A 19,854-nucleotide genomic window follows, 5' to 3' on the forward strand; every position below is an offset into this window, starting at 1 on the left:
TTTTTCTCTAAACATGGCTATTTAAGAACAGTTGTAGACATGTAGAAGAAATATGTCTGAAGAGGTTATGACAGCCATCTTAGGAGTTGAGAAAGAAATGTGAAACTCTGAAATGTAGCAAAAGTACCTCTGTAATAACCCACGTTTGATTTTTTTGCTAGCTGTTTTATAGATGCATCTAGTTCCACTAAACTTTAGAGCAGTGATATGATCCTCTGTCCTCTACTAGCTGTGCTAAATATCACATCTGCTACCTTTATAACAGGCAGATTTTTACAACTTATAGTTGTGTACGTTGGACTAAGCAGTGTGCATTTTGTAATTTTGATTATTTTCAATTTTAATTTTTCATACAATTCTAAGAGAGGTTACCTCTTGCTTCATTAGTGATATTGAGGTATTGGCAAAACTCTCAGTTAGAGGTAATAGGTCTGGTTTTCTTTCTGCTGTAAAGCTCTCTGCATGTAAATCCCAATGGAAATAAGGGTTGTGTCAGACCTGTGTTCATAACTTTGCTCTTAGATTTCATCCATGTTATTTCAAGGAAGAATTTTTAGTGATGTATTGAACTAGTTGTACACATTTTTTTCTTTGTGTGGCTGGTCTGAAGTTTCATATAGAATTTGTTCACAAATTTCTTCAAAGGGGAAGCGAATTTTTAAAAGCTGGGTTGGTGCGTTTAGTTCTGTAAGTTTTTACATGTGTGTGTTGATTAAATACAAAGCTAGACTTGCTGGAGATGACTTTGTGTAGTTGAGCTAAAAATAACGAATCTGTTTTGACTCATATGTTTCAAGTATTTTGCTGTTTTTCTCCATTACGATATGTATTGCTGAAACTTTAGTTCTGCATGTACTACAATGATGAGTTAGTCACATAGTCTGAAGAAGTTGTGGAACTGATCTTAGTAAGGTATTTTGACAGTAAGCAAATAGCTACTGTAACAGTATTAATGACAAAACTTTAGATCTTATGTGTTACTCACAAACCCAAGATTGTTCATGATGATAAATAATCTTGTAACATATCTATCTATATGTTATGTATCTCCCTAAAGATTAGACATTCAGTAGTCAATAAAGCTAGATTAAAAATTGTGTAGAATTGTGTTGAGGGATTAGAGGACTGTGGTTTCTTTTATCTTCATTTTTAGACCCAAGTGTTCTATTCTGATTAAATACCTTTCCATATATGTCAGGTTTTGTTGTTTGGACTTACCACTCTTGTTTAGCATGAAAAGTGAGACATTTCTTGGGCTTGAAAATTAATTTTTTTTCCCCTTTAAAAGTACTTAATTAAGATTGTAGGGTATATTTTGGGTCTTATATATGTAGTCCTCTTGCCTTCCATTTACGTGCTAAAAGACTGATAATACATCAGTTATGGTAGATTGAGAATATGTGTGGAGATCATTAAGTGTATGTGTTCAGGGGCAGGTATTTTTTTCCTGCAGAGGAAAAATATCAGAGAAATTTTTGCCGTTGTCATTTATACTTGTTTCAAGCCAAGACTTAAATGGTTCAAAAATGACTTGGCAAACTTCATTTTAATCTGAGCCCGAAATCTTTAGTTTGTGAAAAGCCCAAAATGTACTGTCATGTGGGTTAGAGAAGTTTAATGTCAATTACTGTGTTAGAATCTTACATAGTTTAACAAATTTGAAAGAAAAAATGAGGCTGGCATGTAAGAATGAGATGTAGTTCATATAGAGAAGTTCGTTTTCTGTGCTACTTCATTGCATAGTCTACAAACATAAAATCAGACAGAGTAGTATGATAGAATTAGTGGTTTTACACATCATGCTGAGTAATATTATAAAAGCTGCTGCTGCTGCCATTACGATTGAAAATCATATTTTGGTTTTAGCAAGGAAATATGTGGGCAAGCATTTATAATATATGGAACTGTACCATATTAATATATTGTCTTGTAAAAAAACTTGGTACTTTGTTTATCTTAGAGGCCTAGTGTGGTAATGGTATTTAAAATTTAAATCAATAAACATTTTGGCAATGAATATTGTTCTTATATAGCTTGGACTTTTTATCCTAATTATAAGACCTGCATATTTAAAGCCTTTTATGTTATCAAGACTTTTTCTTTTAGGTTTTTACGTGGAATGAGCATTCCATGTGTTCTCCTAGGCATGAATGAAGTGGCCTGGCAGGAGGGTGAGAGAAATGATGCACGCAAACATTGGTCAGGAAACCAGTAGGGTTGGAGATGGGGTTGTCCCAGCTGGAACAGTGGTCAGAGCAACATCAGGGCCCAATTCAGGTGGAAACACTTCTCACGCTGTCCCTACAACTGCAGTGTTAGGTGCTTCCAATGCCCAGGTACCCCTCAGTGGATGTTCTCAGGATGCTGCCACAGTGGGATGTTTCTTCCAGCGGCAGGCTGTTGAGCACTTGCGTGGCTACTTGAGCAAACACCGCTGGCCCACAGGAGATAGCTTTTGGTAGGTATTTGGTCTTTCAATGAAACAGTTCCTGTGTTTTGTGTTGAATCCACTTCTTTAAGACAGACATGTATGAGTTAAACTATTTTTTCAAAGCCTGTAGTAACCCAAACTCTAAAACTTCCAGTTAACTTTTTTTAAAGCAATTATAAATGAAACTGGATAAAATAATTTTGAAATGTTCAGTTTGAACCATTTGTTTAACTTATGTAAGCATTTCATATTTCTGAGAGTACCTATTTTTTTATTGGAATACCATCAAATCATTAGGTTTGAATTTATGCAAAACAGTTGGTTTAGTTTGAAAAAGGACTGGCTTCTGGTAGGCTTTGAGAAGTAATATGGATTTAATATACAGTCTTGTTATAATTGCAGGTTAAAAAATTGTTCAGGTAAAATTGTAGTAGAATTAAGTGTAGATCAAAACTTAACTTTCTTCTTTTGCAAATAGTAACCTAGAAGAAGGAAAAAAAAAAAACCTCAAAAAACCCCAAAAACCAAACAAACCAGTTTTAAGCTTTTACCCCCAAATGTTTAATTGATATGACTTCTGAATTTTTCTTTAAAAACTTAATTCTGAATTTCAGATAGGAATGGCTTTTTTCCCCAGGACTCTTGTAATGTGCCACATGAGCAGTCCACAAGGAACTTTTTCCACCTTTTCAAGCCCAAGGACTTCCAGAACGTGTACAAAAAATGTAGTAAATATAAGAGCAAATGTGAATAAAAAAAATTTGCTAACCTTAAAAGCAGGAATATCTGTAAAGCAGTTCTGTAAATACAAAATTCTACAATATTCTACTTGTCCACATGGATACATTTCCTGAGTATGAAAACATTGGGTTTTTCCTTGCCAGTGTTCAGTCTGTTACACAGGCAGCAGTGCTGATTTTCACTAGCGTTTCCCAAGGCTGATACATTGTGTAGGTCATACTATTCACTGATAAGTAAATGCTGAGTAACAGTTGCATTTCTCCTGCCACCTGCTTTCCATCTCCAGTGGGAATCAGAGCCATGTCTTAATCAGCAGCTTTGTTTAATAGTTAGGTCCATCAAAATATTTCTGCATTCCTCCAGCAGGTGAATGTCATGAACCTCATAGGTGGGTGTTTTCTAGTTACTTGAATGGGGGATGCAGGGGAACTACTCTTATTTTTTTAAAGTGCTTTAATGGTTTTACACATTATGAAAATTTACTGAAGGGGAAACTACTCTTTCTTTGCTGTGCACTGTTACCCATGTGAAAGTAGTGTTTTCCAACTTACTGTAATCAGTACTGCCTTTATCTTCTGCCATTTTTCACTGCTCCCATTCTTCCTTAGCAATATGAACTAACAGAAATCAAGTACAGATCAGGAGACTTCTCCAGTTCTTTGATTTGAGTGTTCTGTGTACCAGTGTTTTGGGGGATTTTCTTAAGACAGAAGTTACTGGGTTTTTTTTTTATTTTTTACAGAAAAGCCAGCTCTTGAGTTAGAAGTACTGAAGAAATGGATTTTCTAAAATTAAATTTATGCAGACTGTGGAAGGAGTTTAGTTGTGACTGTGTTCCGTGAGTATTGGGTAGACAGAATCTGTGTAGATGAATATATGAAAGATCAAATATTTTGATGCATTTAGAGGAAAAATTGGAAAGAAAATTAATAGAAATAAGTGTAGTAGATAAATATCACAGAATGATTGAGGTTGGATGAGTCCTCTGGAGGTCATCTGGTCCAACCCCCCCCTGCTCAAGCAGGATCACCTAAAGCCAGTTGCCCAGATTATTATATAGGTAAGAAGTAGAAATGAAGATACTGAAATCTTTGATTCAACATATGTTATCTAAGCATATCTTAAAACTGTGGATTTTACATAAATTTTAGCAGGCCATAATGCAGTCAAAGAATGTCAGATAATGCCAAAGTAATAAAAAAACAATTTAGAGAAATATAGCAAGACTGAACCATTTTTTCATGAAGACAGTGGAGCTCTAGCCCCACTGATTCAGTAGGAACTTAAAATGTATAGAAAATGAAATACAAAAATGGAAAATTGTAAATTCAGCAGGGATTTTTTTAAAGCAAAAATAAAAAGTAAGAATTTTTCATATATTGAAATTAAAGATACCTTAAATTATCTTTTGAAACCCTTGTCTTTTGGCAAGAAACTGGTGTAAGCCTGAGGCCTTAACAGGTGGATTCAAGTAAATACAGAATTTGGAAAAACCTTGTATTTTCTTCTGTACCAGAAGATACCTGATACTTTTGACTGACTCTGAATGGTATATAAAAGTGAGTTGAAAGAGGAGTTGTGAGCAATTTTTTAAGAGGAACATATCAACTTGGCTGGACTCACTGATGGATTTTGAAGAATCTTCAAATTAGTTGAAGTGCTAAAGAAGTTGAGTAACCTATTCTAAGTCAGTCAGAATAAGAAGTTAACAAATATACTTGATTAATTCCAAGAAACTAATTCCTGGGAAGACTAGGGAAACATTTTGGTCTGAAATGTCTTCAAAAGAACTGAACATCTTATTAAGTGTAAGGCAAGACAATGTCTTTAGCAAAGATAATTATTTGTCTGGTAGGATATTTAATTTTTACTCTGGTTAAAAGACTGAAGAATTTCTTGTCAGTGTCCCTCATAACGGATTATTGAGAAATGAACTGTGGGAGTGGTCAGTGAAGTGTCAGTAGTCGGAAGACAGTTCATGCCCTTAATAACATGCTTTAACTTTTGGTCAGCCCTGAAGTGGTCAGGCAGTTGGACTAGAAGGTCCTTTCCACCTGAAATATTCTCTTCTATATTAATACACAGTAGTGTTAGAGACCATTGATAGCATAGGGAAAGATCAAGTGGATTATCCTGGAGTTCCATGTTAGTACTGAGGCTTAATGTATGCTGATTTGGGAAGTATTAAGACTGTGATGGAAAAATTTCAGGTGCCACACACATTTAAGTGCCAAGCAGGAAGTTCAAACACACCACTGTTGAATGGAATTCAACGCTTAGTTGAGATGGAAAAATCTGTTTGGTAAGTGTGTGCTTGACGTGTTGGTGTCTAAGTTAACTAGCCACTCTGACTCAAAACTAATGTCATTGGCTTGTAGAACATTTCAGAATAAGAGGCACAGAAATGCGTGATATTGTTAACATTCATATTCTGTGTCCTTCTACGATTGCTGCAGCAACAGAAAATTAAAGTGATGGACAGCAGTTACTCATATTGCAAACACTTTGGGAAGTTGAACTACTTTGCTGGCAGAGAGGGAGGCTGTACAGAATAATTGGCAGCATAAGGGAGAGCAGAGGCTAGAGGAGCACTCATTTGCATGAGAGATGATATAAAAAAATCTTTGGATGCTCAGCTGAAAGGTAATGCAAGTGTAACATCTCACTACAAGATGGCAAAGCCAAAAGTGCAATTTGAGTTAGAAGACCGCCATTGTCACACTTCCTATTAAAACAGCACTGAGCATCTAGTCACTGACTGACAGGATTAAGTATCACCTTCTTAATCTAGACATAACCGTCCCTGGGTCTCATTCATCTTCCTTTAAAACACTTAATATTGAGAAGTATTATAAAGGATAATGAACTAAGTATAAAAACTATCTAACTTGGTTTTTTTGACTTTTTTGCCTCAAGACCAAAGAAGCACTTAAGGCTCTTTGGTAGCACAGCATATGAGGAAGACCACTGTCCACTGTGGCATTACCCTTTTGTTAACATCTCCATGGGGCTGCAGATAGGTTAATGGTCTGTTTGTCATTAATTCACATCACTTCTGTCATGAGGAATTATCTAGGATACAAAGGCTTAGTGATCAGCAGTCAGTCTGTAATATTTGGAGTTACAGAGATGAGGTTTTTGGGAAGCTCAGGATATATTTTCTTCAATGTCACAGTACTTGCAAATGTTCTTCCCACCATGCTGAAGCAAAGAGCTATAGCAGTGTGATACTGCGCAAGCTATTTGTCCTGTCTTTTCCCCTATCTACTTCCCCCTCTCATGGCAAAAGGTACTTAAGCACGTTAACAGTTTAAACTAAATACATGGGGTTATGAATTTTAATGTGGTGTTTGCTGCTTCTGCTCTCTCTGCCGCTAGTAGAGGGAAAAGGGTAGGAACTGAGGGTGGAAAAAATTAGAGTCCTGCAGCTAGGTCTACTAGAGCCTTTGTCAGATCCTGAAGATGCAAGAGTTGATAAGCAAAAGAATGACAGAGAAATGCTCTGATTGTAGCAGCCTTTTCAAAGCATCTGAAGGATAGTGGTCCTGTAAACAAAAGAATATAAATTGTGTCTTTGCACAAAGCTTCAGTTGAGCTGCAGTTGCTGTAACTCATTTGTGTTAGAATTTACAGATTTCTGGAGAAGTTTTGTGAATAGCTGCTGAAACAAAAATCCTTTTTTTGGGGGATGGAGAGAACAAAGGAAAGAGTCTTACTGAGTTCAAGAGCTTTTTAGCACTTCTGTGGTATGGAGGAGAAGCTTTATGTATCAGTTTTTGCAATTATTCAGCGTGACTTCCATGGAGATCTATTAGAATTAATATAGCCATGAGAAAATGCGTGGGTGTTATTAAACTAATAAAATTTGCAAATGTTTAACATTGTTGCCTCCAGGATAAAATGGACAATTTCTAGTGAAAATTTTGCCTTGATTTTAAACAGTAAGATTGTTTTGTTTGTTGTTCTAATAAGGTATGCTAATATGTTTGTGCAATAGAAATTGGGAAGTAATTTTCCAATATGAGACCTCACAGTCATGTAGGCATCCCTTGGAACAATGAACATAATCTCATCATTCAAGGTGGGAACAACATAATCTGTTCCTGACCTTACAGTGGGAGTTGCATTTCCTGAATCATTAGTTCTTCCTTTTATAGATTCTGCTTAAAACTGTCCCTGGAAATCTTAAGTGAGCTTGCAGTCAATGTTTTTGATTTCCTAACTTTGTTTGCAACTTTTACTTAAGTTTATACTATTTTAAAGTGCTTTCAAAATAACTTTCATAAATAAATACTTTCAGACTTTTTCAAGTGCTAAGCAACTATCCAGCACATAAATACTTTCCTTTTACTGCTAGTCTGTCATAGTAAAAGCTCAAGTTTTATCTTAGCTGATTGATGGCTCCTTCTCCCTGTAAAGTTAATGTCCACCTGAAGCTGTTCCGAAGATCATTTATTTCTGTTTCTACAATCAACAGGTTGTATAACAACTTCGTTATAAGTGGTGACTTTTTTTAACTTTGCAGTGGTTTTAATTTTTTATTTTGCTATTTTCTTCAGTTAATTACAGTAGCATTTAGTTCCACTTAACTAGAAACCCAGATTATGAATGTCAAATATGTGATTTAAGCAGCTTCTCAAACTTGCAAATTAGTAAAACTTCTCAAGCCTCACAAACTAGGAAAAGAAATCTTAGACTGGAAGGATTTTCCATTGTGGTTAGGGCAGAGCTGGGGGAGGGCATTTGATTCCTGTTTTGGAAAATGTATGCCCTGTTAAAACAACGTTGTTTAATATGTTCTTGGTGAGATTTTCCCATCATACTACTGCTGTATAATTTGGAGCAAGTATTGTAAGTTTTTCAGGTGAATGTTAAGGTTGTGGCTTTTTGTGTGTTTAAAAAAATCTAAATGTCTTACAACCTGTATACTCGAGACATCACTTTATACCTGCTTGTGACTGTCTCAGTTCTGGCAGCAGACGTAGCTGGAAAGAAGTAACTTTTCTGTCTTGAATTTGAAATAGCTAAAAAGGAGTATTTTGTGACATACTGCAGAGTGTTTTCATGTAATTCAACTGAAAGAAAAGCATTGAGAACTTTTTTGTGATATACTTTAGATCACTTCCCTAGCTTGAGAGAAGCAAATTACAGTGTTGAATTTTGCAGATGGTTAATTTGTGTTTTTAGTAGTTTCAAGCACGTAGTGCATGGAATAGACATATTAATGTTAACTGTTGTCAGGACAAGGAGAGTGATTGCAGTCACCTGACTTGTACAAACAAGTTTATTCCGTGTTCTTCAGACACTCCTTTCCTTAGTCACCCCTTCCAATCACATTTGCCATTTTGATGTATCTGCATAGTTTCTGACCTTTTTTCCAACATTTTGAACTGCAGCTGATGGTTTCAACTCCTGAGATACTTCAATTCCCACCCACTGCGTATTGTCTCATATGCTATCAAGCTGTGAACTGCTATCCCCTCTTTGTGAATTGTAGTATTAGTTGTGTCTTTATTAAGTATACTCACAAGTGTGCTTGTGCTTTCTGACATACTACTTGAGTTAGTCTTTAAATTTTCACCTGCCTTGATGTCTTCAAATACCTTACTCATGCATTGTTGAGCGTGTTAGTGTGACTACTTTATTCTTACTTGATCAATTCAGTTTATCATTATATCAATCTTTGTAATTTGTCTTATGCTTAGACTGAGAGCTCTTTGAAGCAGAGTTCTTCATACTTTAACACTTATTCAGTAATTAGCATAGGGAGATTGGTTTGATACTGCAGCAAAACAAATAGCATGTGGTCAACTGTGTATTATCTTTGATTTACATACAGATAAATTATCCTGTATACTTGTGCAGCAATAGCTCTGTGCAGAATCAGTTCAGGTGTGTGAGGAATTATTGTCAGTAGCATAAATCTGAATGGTAGCACTGCTTCTGGAGGTAACATAGGCTGGAAGCAGCCAACGCATATTCGTGCACCTTGGAGCCTGACCTAATGGGACCAGAGACCCGAACTGGCTGCTTACGGAGCCAGTTGAAGTTTCTTTGCATTTTATTCCTGTGTGCTCCAGGCTCTAGGTAGGATTATGAGTGAGGCCTTATTCCAAACGTGATGATTTTGTGGTTGTGGAGTTTTCTCCCAAAGCTACAACTTGTTTTAGGCATTTTAGGAGGGTTTCTATCCAGGATAAGGTGGTGGGAGCCAGTAAGCTTGGGGAAAAAAAGGCTGCATGTAGTCATTCAGGCATTTTACATTTGCAGTATGTTCATATTTTCTTGTTCACTTTCTTTTGTTATTCAAGGTGTCAAGTAAATAAAAAATATATTTTAAATTTGGGTCAGTGTTATTTATTTTGCTTAATCTAAGTTCTTATCTGCAAGTTTAGAATGTAGGGTGGCTTTCTTCCATATGATTAAAATTGGGGTTTATGAAAATGTATGACAGTATTGCATGGAGGAGCTACATTTAGTTTTCTGAATTACCTTGGTTTGGTAGAGTTGACATTAAAGTCAAGGTGATGAGGGCCTGTGGGTGTCTTTGTGAAGGTAACAGAAGAGTTATGTGAAAGCTTTTTCTCTTTAGTGAAGACAAGGGAGATTGGAATTTACAGGGATCCATGCGAAGCAGTGGTTAAGTATGTGCAGGAAGGCAGGGGACAACACATAATCAAGTAAATGGTTTGAGGGGATACTTTAGTTTGGATGAGAATTAATAACATGGAATTTGGACATCTAATCAGAAGTTTTGCTTGTAAGAACACCTCCTTTATTTTGTTAGATGGCAACTAAAAATTTTGTCTTTTTTTGTGTGTTTCCACTGTTATTGCTTCTGCTTACCCTAAGTTCTGCTGTTGATGTGCTGATAGCTGCCTTTACATGTAAGTGCTCTTAAATTTTTGGCTTCTTAATTGAAAAGATTGAAGAACTTGGCTTTAAATCCATTGTAACACAGATGTATTAATGCTAGTCTTTGAGCTAATTTTTTGTTACAAAGCTTTTATTACTTCAATTTGAATTGTAAGTAGCCTACTTTATTTCTAGTAGCTTAATTGTCATCAGTATAAAGTCTTTGGTGTTATGTTATTTTAGACTTTTTTACTTCCTTTGAAGGACTATCCTGGCCAACATTTAATGAGATATTAATGTCCAAGGCCAAGCTCCTGCTTTTACTGAATTAGAAATGAGGGTCGCTGAATTAGAAGTAGTCTCTTTGTAGTTTTTTTACAATTGGCTGGTTTTTTTCAGCTTTTGGGCAATCTGTGGTTAGTTTAAATACACGTTGTCCAAAGAGAACATCCTTAGAAAACAGCTGAAAGAATTGATAACAGCAATTTCTTTAAGTGCCCATTGGCCTGCTATAGATAGATAAAGCAGAAAACACATATGCTTCCCTATAGTAATTCTCTTAAAATGTGTTAAACATGCTTTAGTGTTTTCTGGCTGTCCTTGAATTTATGCTGAGTTTAAAAGCTTGAAAAATCAAGGTAGATTTTTGAAGCAGACTGGCATGTATTTGAAACTTCTGGTTTTTTCACTGCCATTTTGTGCTGGTGGTACAAGGAAGCTGTATTCTTTATCAGCAGCTTTCTTTCGAACAACTAGGTATTCGCAGTGGAGTGAGAAGTGTAAAAATTCTGAATTTCTTTGTACTACTCGTGATGAAATTCATTGCCTAAAGACTAGGTAGTTCCATTGCTTCATCTCTGGTTTTAGCAGCCACTTTGAGAAGATCAGACTCTGTTGGTATTCCCTGGTTTCCTCTTGCCTGCTGGAGCAGGAACAAAAAAACCCACAACAAACCCACAACAGAGCTTGTTTAAACTGGACTGTGAGGGAGAAGTCATGATGCTAGAAACTTCTGGGCAGGAGAATTACTAGTGGAACTTCAGGTTTTTGTACCTAGTGTTCTTGAAAGCTATATTCCTGAAAAATTAGTGTTACTGTAAATGCATCTGCCATATTTAGCAGTAAAGAAAATGAAAGTAAATGCTCTGAGGAAGGGGATTGCTATATATCCAAAATTGCTGGGGGTGGGAGGAACTTTTCTGATACCAGTGCTACAATAACACCAAATAAAACTGTTTCCTGGAAATTCTATCAGTGACTTTTGTAATTTCCGCAGCCCCACTTGTAATGGGGAGGTGGGTGTGTATATACATATTTATAAAATCTTGGTATAAATTATATTTACAAATCAGTTATGTTCCGTGGGATTCCTTAACATCATTCTTTTTAAGGTGGTATAAAAAACCCCTATTTTTTAAACAAATTTAAAAGTGAAAATAATTTAGATACCTAAAGAGAACACATAAGTCTTGATTGCAATATATAGAAAGTTAATTTATGGAAATTTTTACTTGATTCTAGATGTGTACATTCTGATTATTCTAATTCTTGTTGACACATTTAAGAAAAGCTTGTTGACTGTCTGTTAGAATAAAAATTGTATGTGTCATTAATCATTACAATACATATTGAGATAAATTGTCCCTAGTTCCTGCTGGTATGTAGATAAATTTTGGGTTTATACAGAATTCTTCAGAAGAGGCAAAGTTTTAAGTTTTTTTTTTTAATAGCATATTGCCTAGAGAGCACTCAAGGGTGTTTTTAAATTTTTAGTTTACTAAATAAGGCTTTTGAATAAGAGCTAATGATGAATTAACAAAGGCTGATGTCTCAAAACAGCAGTGCAGTAAATTAATGTCATGTTTCCTTATAGAAGTAGCTGTATAGTGTTATTACTCATAAAGCCTTTCAGTGTAGAATGGAACAATAATGGTTAGACATTTGTCTTATGAATTCCCCTAAACATCTGTTACATCACTGGTAGCACTTACTACTTCTGTTACAGGAAGGTGATGCTAACTGACTGCCTTAACAAGAAAAGTGTAGATTTTTAAAATTAGAAAAAAAAGATTTGTCATGTACATATATTAAGTAATCAGCACCAATTAAATAATAAGCTTGTTTAGACAAGAACTGCAATTCAAATTTCATTTCACAGCTTTGTTTTCAAACTTCTGAATATATTTAGTGTCTTCCTATTTTGTTTGTGGTATTTTTATGCAGGAACATGGGAGTGAGAGATGCAGGATAATATATGCATGGCTAAGAGTGCAGTAGGGAGAAGGTTGAGTCTCACCAAACTAGCTGGAATTACACCTAAATTTATTTCGCATTCAAAATGAAACCTGTACATTTTCTTGTATGAAAGACAATTCTTCAGTTTTACAAGCAGTAAAGAACCAGTCAGCCCCTTTTTTGAAAAATTATCTTTTCTTGTAGCTCTTCAAGCTAAAAATGTATGGATAAGTATTAATCGGTTATTTTCATTAAATTTTTAAAAGTAATTGCCTGTTTACAGAAACTCTCATTGGACAAGCTTTTATGGGATTTTTCTTTTATTTTGTAAAATTATATAAAAACTTTTTGTCAACTGTCTCTTCTCTAGACTTTTATTTTACAAACTTCTGCAACATGTCACCCTGACTTCCTGTTGTGTACATTTCTTAGAAACTCTTTTGAGTGGATAATTTCTTACACGATTAAGACTTTGAGAAACCTGCTAAGTTATTTAGTATAAACTATAAGCCCTACTTATGTTGGAATATATCACTTTAGCTCTTCAAATGAAGCAAATAGTGTAACTGTTATAAATAGTTATAAAATCTGGTTTCAGAACAGAGACATTATTAATAATTTATGCAAGGCTGGTAGTTTTGCCAGTATTTGACTATAGGGATTAAAATCCTAAGCTTGAGGACACCTGACAGTAGTTTAGAAAAACTTGTGCTAATGGTTCTGCCACTCTTAGGGCAAAGCTTGAACTTGTTGGGTAGGAAGACAGGCATGAAAGCCTGCGTAAGGAAGACATAGGTTTCTTAGATGATGGAGTTCATGTTTGGGGGGAACGAGTGCAATTACCTGTTTCTTGGAACACGTTTCATTCCATAGCTGGGAGCAGAACCCAATGTTCCTGAATCTTTTTAGGCCAATGAACCATTGTGTATCTCTGAAACAGGTGGCACGATATGCTTCATTTTCCTCTGCTTTTCTTCATGGAAGGTGGTGTATTGTATGCTTGCTCTATATCTGTTGGCAGAGGACTGTGCAGGTAGATCTGTAATTTGCAAACTTTGCAGTGACTTGAGATGCTATCCAGCATAATTTTATATATATTTTTATATATATGCTGATACAAACATAGAAAATTCCATTTTCCTGTGTGCATGCTTCTAGATTACTGATATTCCTGTTAAAAAAGCAACCAAAACATTTGGTCAGTGTTGTGTATACAAATGTCAACTCTTCTGATTGCCTTGCCCTTTTGTGACTTAGTTTTTTCATCACACTGTACAGTGGTTTTGATGAGTATAATTCCTCCCCCTCCCAGCTACATGCTGCAGAAACCCTACCTTGAAATCTGCTAATTTCATTTTTTTTCATTGTTGATGTCTTTAACATTGATAGGATTCCTTCTCAAACTTACCGTACACAGTTCACGAGGAAATAGAACACAAGAACATTAGATCCAGAGTGATTGCTGAGCCAGGCCAACTAAACGGACAAACAAAATTTATTTTTGTTAGGGTATTTGAATGTATTACGGGTCATATAGTGCAAAATCTGAGAATGAGTTAAGCAGTCCAAAATACAGGGATTGAAGAATTATTCACTTGCCTGCAAAAAGTTCAAGTTGGTTTTAGAAAGCTCTGTTTTAATACAATGAAAATTGTTAGATACTTACTGGGGAAAGATGTTACGCTTTTGAGATTATAACCATGGAAATATATGTTAGGACTTAAAATTGGTTGCCTAAGTGTTGTGTCAGAAATGCGTAATGTTTATTTGGACTGCTTAAGGAGCATGGACATTTTGGAGTATTTAGTTAAGTGCAGTTGTGTTACTGTTCCATAAGGTCCTTGGAAAATGTTGTCTCTTTTCAAAACACAGCATGCTTGTAAGACTTTGAATTAGTCAGGAGCAGCAACTTTTATTAACCAGCTTGGTAGCAAGCAAACATTTGGTTCCTTGATGCTTCAAAGAGGTATGAGAAGATGCATCTACCCAAAAGCAGCTTTAACCAAATAAATGCCTTTTCTTAAAATGTTGCACAAAATATTTCATATTTTGTAACCAACTTGTGTACAAAACAGTTCAGTTGTGATTCTAGTAGTTGCCTGTTCAGCTGCTCAACAGCTTTTGTTATTTGGATGCACAATCGGCTGGCCTCTAAACCAAAATAATGAAGTTTTAGGTAATTAAGCCAAATGTTCTAGAGTAGAAATCTCTATAGCCCTGAACTGAATATTTCTTAATAGAGGTTTGGTGATTTGCAGTTTAGGCTTGTATAGTTTTCCCTTGTTGTCCTTTGCTATAAATCTCTAATAGGTTTGCATCCAATGTTTTAACTTGTATTAAAATATTATTTAGTAGTTTCAAGCCGGCTACCTAGCTGATTTTTTTTTTTTTAATATCTAGTTAAGTGTCTGACATTACAAGACAGTGTTTAACTTAATGGAGGGCTGGCAGAATTGCTATGTATTATGTTTTAAAATATAGCCATTTTTTGTTCTTAAATTAGTTTAGGTTGCTAATGATGCTAAGTCTCTGCCATAAGCATATGTCATACATAAGATAAATGCTGCAGAAGTCACCCCTATAGAAAACTGCTAGAAAGGTATTTTGCATTAGTCATTCAGCAAAATAAAGAAAAAGGCTGAAGCATTTGCAATGTGATCAGCAGCTTCCCATTCTTTCCACAGTACGGTAATTAGCAGGTGTTTTGTGTTGAATTTCTGGCCAGGTACCACAGCTTCAACGGCAAAATGTGTCCTCCTTTGTCACAGTGGTTAGGATATTCACCTGGGAGGGGAGGGATGAGATTTGGAATTTCTTAATGCAGGAAAAAAAGGGGGTTTTTTTTACTTTATAGTCAGCTGGTTTAACCACTTTTGATGTATAAAATGAAGCCATGTCTTTCTCTTTTATGTTATATTTCTGTTATTATTTTTCTCCAACTCTTTTTTTTTTTTTTTTTCAAAGGGGCTGATCTTTGCTTTTGTAAGAAGATGGTTAGAAGCTTGTTTCTAGCAGGATTGAGGGTTATTGGAGACAGTACTTTTCCCTAGATCTGGATCTGGGTGTCTGGATTCCAGAAATGGATATTACCTTAAGCAGTGTTTTTTGTGGTAATCCTGTGACTATCCAGTCAACAGTCTTGCCTCTTGAATTCTGTCCTGAGTTACATCAGGACAGTTTCATGTTACTGGTTTGTCGTGTAGCTGCCACTAAGCAGGTGCTTCTATTCCACCTTGCTCCAGACCAGTTTCTCCTTCTTTTTCCCATGTCAAATCTAACGGTCTCCTCACTGTCATGTTTCAGCCCATTCAGCTGGCTCATGAGGTGAAATTCTCCTGCATGGAAAAAGAAGGAAAAAAAAAAAAAACCTAAACAACTTCTGGATCAAACCTTTTACTTGATGATTCCCAAGTTCATTGCAAGGCGAGTGGTAAAAGCTGTTGCGGGAAGGATGGAAAGACTGTCCTTTTTGTCAGTTGCTGGCTAGATGTGCTCAGCTCTGTCATGAACTCAGTTTATTGGTTGAATGTTGCAGCATTCAGGATTGAGGATTGTCTTGCAGACATAGTATGAGGTAGTAGTGAAGTACAGTAGAAATGAGATAACTACTCTTACTGGGAGTTTTGACAGAGTGAAGGAAGGTTTTCGAGTAGGCCTCTAGGTTTAAAAGTAATTATTTTGTATGCTTCAGGTGCAAGCGTAAATTTTAGGAAGAGTCTACTAAATAATATAATTTTGGGTTTACTATTTGTTAAAATCTCATTACTAATGCTGTGATGAAAAATGAACTAATACTGGTATGTTGTATCCAGTTTCTGTGGAAGGGGAAAAAGATCAGAATTTGCTATTGGTAAGTCAAAGGGGAAAAGTTCATGGATACGCTTAAGCAGTTCTATCTATTTAACAGCAATGTGTGACGAATTGTTATACCTAAAGACTGCTTTGGTAGTATCCATTCACGCATAATTTGGGAGCCCTGTGGTATGATCTGATATGTGTCAGAAGTTTGAAAACGTTGCCAGCTTCTCTTAGTTGGAAAGGCTTATTAGCATTCAACTCTTGAAAACTAAGATTAGATCTAGCAGCTAATTCCAAAAGCAGGTAGGTGGTAAATGGAGAAAGAGGAGTCTTCAAAATGATTGTGGGGGAGAAAAAGAAAAAAAAAAATTAACAAAAACCAGGAAAAAAATTGTAAATGTTGAGTAGTATGTTTCGTAGGCCTCTTCATTTATGGATTATTCCAGATGACAGCGAATGAATAGAGTAAACTTTTTTGGATGTTCTGAGTTTGAGGTAAAAAAAGTATATATTAAGAATGTTTATTTCTGAAGCATATGAATTAAGTGAATGTTGTTGGCTTCGAATTGGAGATGATAAAACTTCCTGGTAATACAGATGATCCTAACCAAAGTTTCTCATTCAGGGAAGAGGGCATGTCTGTATACGTATTAGATCTAGCTTGGTTGTCATTCTGGATGTTTTCTTCTGTTGTGGTAGTGGTAGGGCTAGCATTGAAGAAAGCAGATCTTCTGAAGATATTAATTAGCGCTGCCTGTATTTTCTCCAGTCTGTAAACTGATCTGTGAAACTTGTATTCATGATAGGGGACAGGATTCTGTGGGCTGCTGGTTTTGATGGAAATGGATACCCTCTTTGTGATAGTAAAAGGACTGTATTATTTCTCTTGCTGCTGATAGCAATAGATAACACTAACTGAAATTTCATGTTTGTAAGAAAGGGGCCAATGAGCAAAATCTGTTCAGTGTACTAAAGTTTATTTACAGTTTCAGAAAACTTCAGTTTCTTAGAGTTGACTCTGAACTGCTCAGGAAAAAAAGGAGTTAACCCTGCTGTTACCCTGATTGTTGGATTGTCTTTTCTTGAGACAATGACTCAAAATGTGTGTGGCTGTTTTTGATCTTGACTGAATTGTGAAAAACAAGCATTTAGTATTAGGTCTTGCAGCACCAAAAAAAAAGCCTCAAAACAAAAAAAACCCAAGAACCTCCAAAACAAAACACCACCAAACACCCCCCACAAAAAACCAAACAAAACCACCACCACCAGAAATTCAAAAAACAAGAACCCTCCAAAACCACCAACCAAAAAACCCACCCTCAAAAAAAAAAGCAAAACACCCCCCCAAAAAACCAAAAAAAAAACCAGAAAACCAAAACCAACCCAACAAACCAACCAAACCCACAACTGAAAAACTTACACATCTTTCAAGCGTTGTTTTTTTATCTAACAGTGATTTGGGTAGTATTTATGGTAAATATAGTTTGGCAAGCTTTAGCTACAAATTTTGTTTAGAAAGACTGTTAGACCAAAACCACCTTTTGAGACAGAAGTACCTAATTTACTATTTGATTGTAATTGAAACTGAAGTGGAGAAGTGCCTTCTGGTAAAATAACTCTCAGTTGTCTATAGAAGAAATTATGTTTTCAGAAACTGTAATACCCAAATTCAGAAGTCTTCAAAACTTGAATTTCTGATTTTTCTCTCTAAATAATTCCTATTCTACAGCTAATTTTTCTATGTGCATGCACAAAGATTTGATTATCTCTCAGTGAATAAAAAGCTTATTTCATGTAATTTATAAATGTATTTAATTAATTTGAAAAAATGTCTTTAGCTTTTTTAAGGATATATGAAAATCTGCTTTCAGTTTTATAAAGAACAAAATCAACCTAATTGACTTAAATCTCAGCATCACTGGAAAAAAGGTCAAGGTCCTGATTCTCTCCCCCCTCCAATTCACTGTGAAACTGAATTTGTTCCTCAGTAGCTCACTGAAATTGTTGGGAATTTGTTTCAGAATCCATCTTAAATAAAATATTGTTCTTTTTGAGGGAATACTTCTTTGAGCTGTGAAATTTCTTCCTCAAAAGTATAGAGAGACTCAACCTCAGAAGTCAATGGCTTGTAATGATTATGGGGCAATAACAATATTTTGAGTAGAATTTTGAGAATAGAGCATGTGTTGACAGGTAATTAAAACTTTTCCAATGTTAAGAAGGAATTGGAAAAGTTATTTGCCCGAGAATATTAAAAGCACAAGATTGCTTCTTTGCCTAGTATTTGAGAATTTTTTGAAAAGTGATCTTAATGTGTTAGCTATATGGAGTAACTTCATTTTGGTTTATTTGTTAATGTAATCATATGGGTTTACTAGGTGAAATTAACTCCTCAGGAGACCAGTATTGGGAGGGAAACTTTACTTTTACTTTGAACTTGAATAACTTTACCAATTTACCTTGCTGCATCTCACTTATGAGAAAGAAGGGGAGAAACAGCTCTGAATTTCCCTTTTTTGTTTGTTTTTGTAAGCTTGTCATAGCTTTGAAAATTCCTTGTGGAAACAATTTTCTCAAGAAAGAATGCATCCAGTGCATTGTGTCTGCATGCTGTGGAAAAGGAGGTGGTTTGTTGCAGCAGCAACTCTTGCCTTAGTACTTTACCTTTCATGTTTACAACAAACAAAAAAAGACAACACAGAGAGAAGGAAGAGTACTATTTCCTGGAATAAAGCATGAGAAACTGTGACAATGCAGTCAGTTACTAGATTCTTAAAAGCAACGCATTGCTGGTAGCTTTTGTGCCCTGTCTTGTGAGCTTTTCTTTGTTTGCTGCTAAGTGTACTCAGTAACATTGTGTGCAATTACAAAGGATATTGTATGTCCAAATCTTTAATTTCACTTTTTTTTGCATTTGTTGCAAATGTAATATTGGTCATTGTTTGCATACTGAGTGATACCCATCTGGATATATGAAGATTAAAATTAAGTCTCTGGGAATTTCCTGCATGTTATTATATTAGCATGGTTCATTAAATTGGTCACTAACTGTTCGCAAAATCTAAACTCGTGTTCAGCCTAAATTGAGTGGCAAACTTTGTGTGTGCTTTCAATTGTCAAAAATCTTGTGGAATATTACAAACTCAACTTTTGAAAATATAGTTGCCTAATGGATCGCTCTTTTGGTTTTCCCCCTACAGGTTCGATCTGTGGATGAGATGAATCATGAGTTTCAAGCTCTTGCCCTAGAATCTCGGGGAATGGGAGAGGTAATTATCGAGCAGTGAAAATCCAGTTGGTGTTTTGGAAATGTTGATATGCTTTAAGAAGTCTTAAATAATATGACATGAAGCAAAGCGCTTCTCTTAAGACCAAATTGATTTTTCAGGCAACTGAAGATTTCTGTTCTAAGGTGAAGATAAACTAAGTACTTTGCAAGAACACTGGGATGGTTGTTGACTGGATCTACTGTGTTACTATGTCAGTCTTTTTAGATGACTTATACTCTTGGGAAGTGACAGGGTAATTTGTTTGAAAGTTTGTGCAATTCTATAAAATGAGGCATGTTTTCAGTGTCACTGTATCTGAGCTAGTGAAACAATTGCTTAGTACCTCTGAGAAGCCAAGGAGACTGGGATCTGAAAAAGGTTTGGCTCCAGAGAAAGTGAAACTGGCATACCCTAGCAGAAATGTGTGGTAACTTACTATTTTTTTACTGGTAATTACTCCTCAAAAGATTATTTTAACCAGTGTGAAGAGTGCTATTGTATAATTTAGCTAGAGGGAAGAAGGAC

The 19,854-nt window shown here is 35.6% G+C and overlaps 1 protein-coding gene across 13 annotated transcripts in view; it reads left to right on the plus strand.

Moving 5' to 3' along the window:
* Nucleotides 1-19,854, plus strand: part of PUM2 (pumilio RNA binding family member 2) — a 67,840-nt gene that overhangs the window by 3,542 nt on the left and 44,444 nt on the right. For 12 of the 13 annotated variants that reach the window (XR_008576215.1, XM_054818970.1, XM_054818974.1 and 9 more), the window contains one exon: nucleotides 19,261-19,329. Coding sequence is in view for 12 of the 13 variants with exons in the window: in XM_054818970.1 (XP_054674945.1) it covers nucleotides 19,279-19,329 (51 nt within the window). In the remaining variant the exon portion in view is untranslated. Of the gene's footprint in view, nucleotides 1-1,322; nucleotides 2,459-19,260; nucleotides 19,330-19,854 lie in introns of those variants that run through there. The other variant, XM_054818973.1, reaches the window with a different exon arrangement.

The sequence above is a fragment of the Grus americana genome, chromosome 3 (assembly GCF_028858705.1).
Source record: "Grus americana isolate bGruAme1 chromosome 3, bGruAme1.mat, whole genome shotgun sequence".
Classification (NCBI taxonomy): Eukaryota; Metazoa; Chordata; class Aves; order Gruiformes; family Gruidae; genus Grus; species Grus americana.